The sequence below is a fragment of the Lupinus angustifolius genome, chromosome LG12 (assembly GCF_001865875.1).
Source record: "Lupinus angustifolius cultivar Tanjil chromosome LG12, LupAngTanjil_v1.0, whole genome shotgun sequence".
Classification (NCBI taxonomy): domain Eukaryota; kingdom Viridiplantae; phylum Streptophyta; class Magnoliopsida; order Fabales; family Fabaceae; genus Lupinus; species Lupinus angustifolius.
In genome coordinates this window covers 10472927-10484196 of record NC_032020.1, presented here as the reverse complement: position 1 = coordinate 10484196, position 11270 = coordinate 10472927, and the positions used below count along the sequence as shown (strand labels likewise).

Sequence of the window (11270 nt, the reverse complement as noted above, 5' to 3'; positions counted from 1 at the left end):
CCAACTTAAATACTAAAATATAATTCAAAATATATTTCTACAGCTTGGGGTGCACAAATCCAAATTTTTAAATACTAATAAAAAAGTAAATTAATTAAAACAAAACAAATATGATAGGGGTTCACTTACTCTAAGATTAAGTATAAAAAATTTATTTACATCTTAGTTATCTATTTTAGGAAAATCTATTGATTTAGATCTAGTCACTAATTCAAAATATTAAATTACCTTATAATCAATATATAAGATGTATAGTAAGATTTTTATACAAAGTTGGATGCTCCCCTGTAATAATTTCATCATAAACACTTTTTGGCATAGTAACATTTTCGATGAGCAAGCAACACAATGAAATAAACATTTATTACTGAGAAAGTTTTAATTTGTAACTTCAACCATACAAGCACAAGTGAAAGAGAAAATCTTGCAAACAATCTAAACCATAATTGGATTAACAGATGCATATTGAAGGATTTCCATACCACTTTCAAATTTGGCCAAATCATGCTCTTGCATATTCACAAGCGCTTCAATCCCATTCCCATCTTTTGCATCCATCAAAACCACACTATTCTTCACCGGTGAACCGATACTAGTTACCCATATTGGCTTCCCCCACCCAAAATCCACTTCATAAGTTGGTAGATTGCACCAACTAGCAAAGAAAAATAAAGTAATGGGCTTCACATAAGTAACCTCTTTTTTTGTTGGTAAAGAAGTAATTTGTTTTAGGAACTCAGACACGAATGACAAGTTCCTAAAATGCTTAACATTTTTGTCACAAAAATCATGTAACCCTTCTCTTATTTTGGTTACCAACTCATGTAGTTCTGTTTCTTCATTTTCTCTTGGTACTGGAAAGGACCAAACCCAGTTTCCTATGGATTTTTGCGGAAGTGGGGGAACCATTCTTTTTCTGAGGTTAACAGCGACACGCAAAGGTGTGTTGTTACTTAATTTCAATGATGAAAGTGCATGCTTGTAAATTAGAGCAGTGACAATTTCTACACGTGAAGGGTTTTCAACCTTGTAGGATGATACTATGGCCTTGAGGGACTCGATCTTGGAACCCTCGAACACAAGCCTTCTGCATAGAGTGTTTTGTTTCACAAACGATCTTTCTGGGAAAATGGGCAAGTCACTTTGTGGAATTACTGAAGCTCCTGATGTTGAAAAACATGTTAGAAAATAAATTAGTGAATATATATAAGATACCTAATAGACGGTAGGTTAAGCACGACCAGACCCTCTGCTCATTTGGCTTCGCTCGTTCAAGATCGGGCCGAAATAGGATCTAGGGTTGGGTTCGGGTTTAAAAATTAAACACGAATAATATTTAAGGTTGGGTAGATGACAAACGTGATCCAACCCAAACTCGTCACATGGTTTCTTTAGTTGAAACTATCATTCTCTCATTTTTCTCATCATTTATATATATGATTAACTATATATATGTACATATATAATTTGGTGTAATTCGATTGGAATGGACATTCCCTCCAACCATATTCTAATTAGTTACTACCTGCATCAAGCTCCGGAGGGAAGGGTAACCCTCCTTCTTCATCAGGCTTCCGAGCCAGTGTGGCCCAATCATTGACAAAGTTGAAGAGGGTTGAACCATCACCAACCTTGTGAGACATGCACACACTGATAGCTATTCCTCCACATTCAAAACAGTTGATCTGAATAGCTAGTATGCTTTCACTTGACCCCATCACCTTCCAAGGCAAATCATCAGGGAACAAAGGGTTCAACAATGCTTCACTAGGGTTTTTCAGGATATCTGATACCTTGCTTTTGATTCTTGTAACAAGCAATAATACCCCTTGGTCATTGCATTCAATAGAAAGTTGGTCTCTTATGGTACCAGCAAATAGGTAGTAAATGGATAGAACTTCAGATAAGGACTTCTTGAGGGTTGATAGTTTGGTTATTGTTTCTTGGTTTTTATTATCATCATATTCAGAGGCCTTGTTTGGGTAGAAGTAAACTAGTGGCACATAATTACGACCAACTACACAATCTATGAAGGAAAGGGAATGAGTGTTGAGGTAGGAAGGGGTGGGTTTAGAGGGTTTGATTACTTCTCTTGATATTAATTCAATTTCCATTGTTCACTTGTCTACTATTGAATGTTAGTATATATTTGATGAGCACTGCCCTATATACCAAGGTTGATGCATGATTGGCTCTCTATATATTAATTTCAAAAGCTATCAGAACACAATTAGCTAATCAAACAAATAGAAAACCAGTTGTTAGGAATTTATTAATATAGTTTTGTACTGACTCTTTGAAGACTATGAATTACAGCATAAAAAGTTGAAAAAAAGATTTTTAAGGTGTCTTAAAAATACTCCAAAAATTAATTATTCGTCATCTCTTTAAGACATATTCTCCCCTTCGCTATAAAAAGGTAACTTGTGAAGAAAAGATGACGATCAAGGGAGAAGAGCAACATAAAATAAGTAAGAGAGTTAATATCCACCATTTTATGAGACTAGATTATTCACAATTAGACACTAAAGTTTTGTTTGGGAGTTAGGAGAGAAAGGAAAGAAGAGGGGTGAGAGGGTGAAGAGGGGGGAGGAAAGGAAGGAGAAAGGAGGGCAAATCCAACTAAACTCCTCCCTTGTTTGGGAGTGTAGAATTTAAATAGGAGGGGATGGAGGGTTAATGTGATACAAAAATATTATTTTACCCCATTTTAAAAAATCAATAGTATGCTATGTATATTGTATGTTATAGAATAATATTAGTAAGGGTAGTTAGGTAATTTGACTTATTTTTCTCCCAAAATACCCCAATTTGGGGGAACGTGGTATTTTGGCATTTGGAGGGTTTGATGGGGTTTGGAAAATCCTTCAAAACCCTCCCTTCTCCTCCACTAAACTCCCAAACAAGGAAATCTCTCTCCTAAACTCTCTCATTCATTCTCTCCCCCTCCAAAATGGTACTCTCAAACACATCCTAAGAGAAAAATAATAGAAACATTCCTAGACTAAGTCTCATAATTATTTATTCTTCATTTTGAGGAAGCTGGATATCATTCTTGTACTTTTGCTCTATTTTATTTATTTATTTATCACTTTCACAAATGTTTATTTTGCATCATCACATAAGATAAAAATTTGATTCCTAATTTCCCAAAACTTATAAAGTTCTAACTTCTAAGATGATTTCAGTATTGGTCAAAAAATTGTTCAATGGGTAACAAAAACCTTGATTTTTTTACCCACCAATAAACCATAGGACAAATTTTATTGTCCATAAAATAAAATATTACACCCAGTAAGGTAAAAAAGTTATTTTCTATTTTTATAATTTTTTTTAATTTATGTGACATTTTTTTAATTATATTGATATATAAATAAGACGCTAAAATTTAAATATATGATCTCCATTTAAATATTATACGATAAAAAATACAACCTCCTATGAATACCTCTTTTTTCCCTTACCATACTACCTCCATTACAACTTACGCCTTCACGCACTACATTTACTGTCACCGTGCCACCATTGTTGCCTTTGTAACAACCACAGTTGTGATTGTGGTCGTTGTCATAGTCATAATCATACTATGTTTATTATTATTATTATCATCATCACTATCATACCATACCTAAAAGCTATTTTAAAATATTTTCCTTTCTTATAATAGTAGAGTTGTACATTGACTAGTGATCAATAATCACTAAATTAACAATAGACAAAAAATGTATTACGACTCAACTAGTTATGATATTCTATTGATTTTGTTCATTCGTGGCATCAAACGCATTCCTTTATATATAGAGCCAAACATATCCATAACTGTTGTACACGTCTATCTATTTATAATTATAGTGTTGTGTTGTGCATGTTAATCTATTTCTAGTAGCTCAAACATCACACTTTTACCTACTCCTATAGTCATATGTATCTTTTTTTAATCAAAGATGTATTATTTTATGTATCTTTCTTGCTTAATTAAGTCATGCCTTTTCCAAATAGCAAGGGAAAGATCAACCTTGAATACTCAGTTTAATGGAATATTCACCTTAATATGGTGACAAATCAATACGACATGCAACGAAAGTAATCTTTCAAATCAAATATGAGCTCAGCGTGAATTTGTTGAGGGATATGTTAACAATCATTGCCTGATAGTATTGTTTATTGAAAAGAAAATTTGTCATAAAAATAATATTTTAGTATGTTGAAACGTATTAACATATTTTTCCTGAGTTCTCTTCTTTTATAGTAATTCTAAAAAAATTAGCAATATGTTTATGGTCCTTAAATGTTTTTTTTTTTGCGTCCTCTCTTATAACTTGAACCATATCTTAAGAGAGATAAAATTGATTATTTTTAAATACAGGGATGCATCAAGCATACTGATTTATAAAGGGTTGTTTGTGTTCATATGATGTAGGGAATATTTTCTTCCATCTTTAGTAAGTGTTATTTTTGTATAAAAAAATTATTTATATTTTACTATCATTTACAAAAATTCAAGAAAATGTTAATTTTTAATCAATTATACACTTATCATCATTATTGTGAAGAGAGAGAGACTAATAGTAAAGTGAAGAGTTGAAATGAAAAGGATATAATACCAAAAATAATAACATTTTCCTATTGAACAAAATGAAAATGTCAAAATGTATAAGAAATGAAGCTAGTAGTTATCAAAATCTAAGCTTATCGCTAGTCAAAATGTAAAAGCATCATTTTAATGCAAAATTTCATTTTCCTATTTCTTAAACAATAAATAATTATTAGCGTTCCCCTTAAAAATATTATTATTATTTTTCTAAGAGGAGAACCCTTTCTTTTGAGTGCAATTTATCTTTAGTATTGGATTATGAGGAGAAAAATATTTTTTTTTTTTATTAAAAAATAGCTTGAAATTATGGTCATTTAAGTTTTTTTACTACTGTCTCCATCCAATATTGAAGAGTATCCACATCTCTTTCTCAAAAATTATCCATTATGCATATGAATTATTGCAATGACATACCACATTAATTTGCACCACTCTTCTGGACCACCGAATGAATTAATTAAAATTGAGCGGAGGGTGGAATGTTATTGTTTGGAAATTTGGATAGTTGTGGTCACCAACACACTACTTCACTGCTTTTCTGGACCACATAATGAATTGAAATGAGGGGAAATAAAATATAATTGCTTTTCTGGTTATGGCTTACACACTTGATGTTGTTAAATAAATTTAAAAACATAAGTTCAATTCTTAAGGGAAAATCCTCATGATGCTAATTAATAATTATAACATGCTACACAAAAAACTTTCTAGTAAGCGATAAAATTTGGCTTAGACAACATTGATCTATCAAAATAACAATTAACGGTATAATACAAAGTTAAGAACATTTGTGGACCACAAAAAGGTTTTAATGCTCGAACTACCATAACCAAATTCTTCTCTCCCTATATATATATATATATACCTATTTTTATTTTATGTTTACATATATGTGCTCTGATTTTGCCACATCCCAAAATGTGAAAGTATGATGTGAACCAATACTTTTCAAAGATATACACCTCCAATATTTTATGTTTGCATATATTTTACTTGGACAAATATTATTCAACCCTTCCTTAAAATTATACAAGACATCAATATTGTATGAAAAGGTTATGAAATAGTTGTATGACCTATGGAGTGAAGCTAGCTAGGCCTATGAACAAAGGCCTAAATTCTAACTTGCAGCCTAAATTCTAACTTGCAGCCTAAATCATATCCTAATGTTAAGAGTTTTTCATATACCCCCACACTCTTTCCTTTTCCTCAAGTTTTCTCTGATGTTTCCAAACAGCATGAAGGAATGAAAACTAACCCTTTTCTCTTCTCTCCTCCAGTTTTCAGTATAACTAAAGGATCCAATGTAACCACATCCTAACATGATACTTCTATTCAAGGAAACCCAATGTATGGCTTAGAATTGTGACATTTGTTATAACAACAACAACCAAGTCTTTATTCCACTTGGTGAAGTCAATTACATGGATCGAATGATATCATAAGTTCTATCATAAATAGTTTTCATTAGAATTGTGACACTTGTTGAAGTCCTCAAATAGAGTCCAATGTAGAATGAATAGATGAAAATCTTGCGCAAAGATATATCATCATATACCTCACCAAGCCACCACTAGGTCACCCTATATAGCTCTCATGCCTCTACTGACCAATTCTAAGTCCTATTATCTAAGGAAAAGCTATCACTTTCCACAAGGTTTTACACTCATCAGTCACCACTACCCCTCTACACTCTGTAGGCTACACCTAACAGGCAGAGAAAATAAATTTTGACCTTGCTAACATTGTGTGGATACAGAGAGATCATGCCTTCCTTTCACAACACAAACAGCCCTTCAAGTAGAAAAACAAATTCTACAATGATAAATGAATAATATGTTGTTGTAATACATGTGTAATAAGATTGAAATGCAAATATTTTCAGAAAATATGTCTGAGCATGTAAAAATACCTCAGAACTATGACTACTAATTAATACATTAATATGAAGAAGGGTTGGTCAAAATCACTGGATTGTAGAAACCCTCCATTACATAATGTTGGGTAGAGCTTCACCTCTCAGCAGCAGTTTAACCGGTTGAAGGACCCTTTACCAATGAGACAATTCAAATGTAGGCATAGAAAATTGATATCCAATGACAAGAATTTAACTTCTTAAAAGCACAAGAACCTTTAACCATGCCAGCAAGGCAAGCAAAACTGGAGTCCAAAAACAAGAGTCTAGAATTATCGGGAGAATGTCAGGGTGGATACATCGGTGGAGACGAGAATTGCCTCGTTGCTTGCCACCTTTGATGCAGCAATCTCTTCTAAGATCTTCCATGTGGCTTCATGTTTTGTCTTCTCTTTTAGTTTTGCTTCATCCTCCTGGAAGTTATCCAAGCACTCCTCGAATAACTCAGGATCAGCATTAGAGAAAATTTTACGAACATTTAGCGTCAAACTCTGGACTACCTGATTCCAGTGGGCACGGCCACTTCTCTCCAACGCAGGGAAGATAATAGGCAGTATTACTTTACGGTTTTGTTGTATCAAACTCTCAATATGATCATTGTTCCACAAGTAAAGGGCCCTCTCTGCCACCTGTAACAGTAAACACCATTTCATTAAGACCCTGATCAGAAAGGCAACAACATCCATCGTATGGAATATGGAGAACATCATTCATAACAAGTTCATTGCATCCAAAAATGAATAATCTTATCAATGCTAATGACTCATGGTCATTGTCAAGGACTAATGACCAAGAATCAATATGAAAAAAATCTTATCAATGCTATTAGGCTGAACATTACACTTTAACTGCCATGACAATAACCGCGCCATCATCACACACAGATTTCTGCTACCACAACATCGATCACCCGACAGGGGCAATTTGCAAATTGCAACACCTAATATACCTAGCGAACATCATTTGTAGAACCACCACGTTCACATATTACACACCTGTGAAGACCCCTTAAAAGTAAAAAATAGAAAGCTGTATGCCAAAATAAAGCAGAATGAGTCACATGCATGAACTATTGCATCAACACCAAAACATATATCTGGCTAACCAAAATCTTTTCATAAAAAAATAAATAAGTTTTTATTTTGTTAGGTAATATAAAAACTTGATCTCAGAATTTTTAATAGGTCACCACTCACCAGCAGATATATAATATCTCTCTGATATTTAATCTAAGAATCTAACAGGCCCATAAGTTTGGACAATTGAACATATGAATCAGAATACGAGTCTTCTCCTGTAGATAATCATTGACCAAAGATGAAGAACTATTAAACCACAACACGACAATGTTGCATAGTTGGCAAAGTGGAAATTCAGGAATACCAAGTAAAAGTTTTAAGTTTCAGATGACTTGAAGATTGCCTTATCATTTAAATATAATTCTTATATTCCATCTGCAATTAACATTGTCTTAAACACCATGAAATGCTTAAAAAACAAAAACAGATTCAAAGGACATAGATAAAAGTAAACTGAATATAAGTTCAGGACATAGTTATTACTGACAATCCCAGTAATTAAGAATATTATCAGTTACCAATGACAGTAACAATACAAGCAAGTTAAGATTATCTTCATAATGGAACCAATGTTATGCCCTTAACGAATTCAGACTAATATTGTCATCTTTTTTGCTTTGCATGGCCACTCAGACCTAACCTCAGTAACTACCTTGAACAAAACTCTTAATATAACACAACCAATTTATGCAGTCAATATAAGAAGCTGTTCTAAATCCAAACATAACAATATATTTCTAAGGTTGATTCATACCATCATCACTAAATCACAACATAACATAGGGCTTACTCATTGTCAATTTAAAACAAAATACTGATTTACAGTACCAAGAAAATAAATATGTTTTCCTGGTTTATACCCAATCATTGAAGATGAAGGAAGGTGGACTCAAAATCGTTGATAAAAATTAAGATAACTGGAAAGGTTGACTTTGGCACAACTTCGAAATCTCATTTTTGTTCCCAGTTGCGACAAATTGTTTGTGTGTGGGTCTGCATGTATAACATAGGATTGAATCTGAACCCAGAGGATAGATTAAAAAGTGGGTTTGTAATAAAATGCCCCAGAAATTACAATAAATAACAAATTATTTTGCATCAATGTAGATAAGGTCGGACAGAAAATACGGTAAAAGTATAATAAGCTTACCCGACATTTTTTCTTCTTTCTGATGACTAAGAAATGAATATATCTAAAACAACAATAGGTCTGTGCAAATATAGTCTATGTGAAACTGTTTTGGTACCCGCCATGAATTCCACTGAGCCGATCAAAATATGGCATATGGCTCAAAAACTGAACTATTATGATCTAATTAGAAAATAAGTGCGTCCCCAGAAAACTTTTAGTAACAAACAAGACTAGTTTAATGATGGAAAACACTGATGTACAAAAGAATTGCAAGACTGGCGATAAAAATGACAAAAGCACTAATTGGTCATGTTACAAGTGGCCATTACCTGAAAGTGTGAGCTGTTCAAGCAATGAGCAATTCGTCGGAACAGAGGCACCATACATTTTTGGAATTCCACTGGTTGTATGGCTTCTAGAATTTCCTCTATCTCAGTGAGGAACATGACCTCCTTCGAACTATTAGTGATGGGCCAGTATTTCAACAAACCCTTTATTACAGTATCTGCAAGCTTGCTGTCTTTTTCCAAAAACTGTGCAATACAGTATGACAACTGTTGATGGTACATGGCTAAGCATTGTGATTTATGAAGAGGGATTAAAGCACGAACAAGAAACAATTTGTGCTCTTCTTTTAGCGGCAAGGCAAACCCGTTAATAACACTTCCCAGAACCTCGAGAAGCTCAGCAATCCCATTAAACTTTTCTGTTTCAAAAATAAAATGGAAGAAGATATTGTTGATAGATTTCCTAATAAACGGGCGATGCACCATAAACTTTCCATAGATCCGATGTAGGATAGTTTTCAGATATTCTCTCTCCCTGGGATCTTCGGAATCAAATAGTTCTAACAATCTCAGAACGAAAGAGTGATCAATGTACCTCTTTGCCAACTTTGCATCAGTTTCTGGAGATGCAACAAACCTAAGAAGAAACTCATACACAATTTGCAAGTGACACCATGATGGTTCCACCAGCGGTTCCTCGTCTTCCATATCAAAGGCTTCTAGTACCTTGTTCTCACGAGGCTGCGGATTCAGTGACCTGAACAAGTTCACAGATATCATCTTGATAGCTTCTTGCATAACAGTTTCAGTAAATTTCCCATTTGTAGAAGTAATATATTCCACCAGCTCAAGCAATGTCAGTTTTTTTATTTCTTTTTCCTTTATATTCTTTGCCGAGTCGGTGAAGTCAAACACCACACAACACAATTTCATTTTCCTGATAAATAAGCTTTGCTTGTCAGAGTTTGGAACTTCCCTAAACCTTGGCAATGCTTCATAAGGAGTACTCAAGGCATTACCATATGCTGATCTGGAAGCAGCATCAGAACCAGCAAGAGACGCGCTGTTTGACATCACTGGTTCACCAGTCACAACATCAACTGCTCTTGTACCAGATGTAATCGAGGACGGAGCTGATGAATCCCCAAATTCAGGATTGTCTGAGGACTTAGACGGCTTCCGGGGAAGCTTACCTAGCATCTGTTTGATCATAACTACAAATCTAACTTAAACAGGACTACAGTACAAAACCCTCAAACCAAAGTCCCAAGTAGGTATAGCCTTCAGTGCAACACCCAAAGTATTAAGAGCAATAACACAATATCCAAGCTTTCACCATGAGAGGAGCTAAACGCCTAAACCCATAAGCATAACAAAAAATCAAATTGAAGTTATTGCAAATTCAAACACCATCACAACAGAGAGTAGAAAATTATCAAAGCAATACCACTTATTCCATAACATCATCATCAACCCACAAATTAGAGAATACCCTTTTGCCTCAAACACCTAAATTTACAACATCTGGCCCCAACTTAGAGAAAAAAACTAATAGAGCAATAAGCTGCAACTTAACAAGGGCAAAAATTGTCCTTTTTATGGTCATTACCTAGTTTTGAAGGGCATGCTTCCTCATTATGCAATCCTTCAAAGTTGAACTCTGGAGTTAATGACAGTGAATTGATCTGGTTGTGATCCACAACACCAACTTTATACTTGTGAACATTAACTTTGGTACTATGGTATGTGTGGGAGTGGGACACAACCGCGTGAGAAAAAGAAAAGGGGGAAGATATTATAGTAGGTTTGAACGTGCGAAAAATATCTGATTCTAGTAAGAGACAGAGAAATTGTAAAAGGAGAATCTTGTTGGTTATTTCTTATTGAATTAAAGAATTTGTAGACAATGTGAAGAAGGAATGAGAATGAACACAGAAAATATCATCCAAAATAAATAAATGTTGCAAAAACTAATAAAATAATTAGTAATAATATGTGAATCGAAAGGAAAGCCTATATGGTATAGTAAGTGATATGCCTTTTTTATTTTTCTAAAAGATATTTATTGAGAGAGAAATTAAAGATGTATACATAATAATTTTTTATATTATTGTTGTATTAACTATTATTTATTTTTAATTATTATGAATTCTTAAATAAAAATAATATAAATAAGTGAGATATGATATACTAAATGTTTATAAATATTTATATTGATAATGTATAAATATTATGGAGCTATTAGAAATAATAAATTATATAA

At 33.4% G+C, this 11270-nt stretch overlaps 2 protein-coding genes across 3 annotated transcripts; both read right to left on the bottom strand.

The window, feature by feature from the left end:
- LOC109361730 (acylsugar acyltransferase 3-like) lies at positions 343-2198 on the bottom strand. Its single transcript, XM_019607270.1, has 2 exons — positions 1526-2198; positions 343-1163 (listed from the first exon to the last, which is right to left on the bottom strand). The coding sequence occupies exons 1-2, from the start codon at positions 2112-2114 to the stop codon at positions 436-438; spliced, it is 1317 nt and encodes a 438-aa protein (XP_019462815.1). The 5' UTR covers positions 2115-2198; the 3' UTR covers positions 343-435.
- On the bottom strand, positions 6397-10968 carry LOC109362740 (serine/threonine protein phosphatase 2A 57 kDa regulatory subunit B' theta isoform-like). 2 transcript variants are annotated; one of them, XM_019608745.1, is made up of 4 exons: positions 10617-10958; positions 10289-10342; positions 9050-10208; positions 6397-7138 (listed from the first exon to the last, which is right to left on the bottom strand). In XM_019608745.1, exons 3-4 carry the CDS (start codon positions 10205-10207, stop codon positions 6782-6784), a joined length of 1515 nt encoding a protein of 504 aa, XP_019464290.1. In that variant the 5' UTR covers position 10208; positions 10289-10342; positions 10617-10958; the 3' UTR covers positions 6397-6781. The 2 variants fall into 2 exon arrangements, with proteins under 2 accessions (XP_019464290.1, XP_019464288.1); XM_019608743.1 differs by having other exon boundaries at positions 9050-10362; positions 10617-10968.

Coding starts and splice junctions, on each gene's coding strand:
- LOC109362740 (XM_019608743.1), bottom strand. CDS start 10,219: ATGATCAAACAGATGCTAGGTAAGCTTCCCCGGAAGCCGTCTAAGTCC. Junction 7,139..9,049: donor TGAACAGCTCACACTTTCAG/GTAATGGCCACT, acceptor TTACTGTTACAG/GTGGCAGAGAGGGCCCTTTA.
- LOC109361730 (XM_019607270.1), bottom strand. CDS start 2,114: ATGGAAATTGAATTAATATCAAGAGAAGTAATCAAACCCTCTAAACCC. Junction 1,164..1,525: donor CCCTCCGGAGCTTGATGCAG/GTAGTAACTAAT, acceptor TTTCAACATCAG/GAGCTTCAGTAATTCCACAA.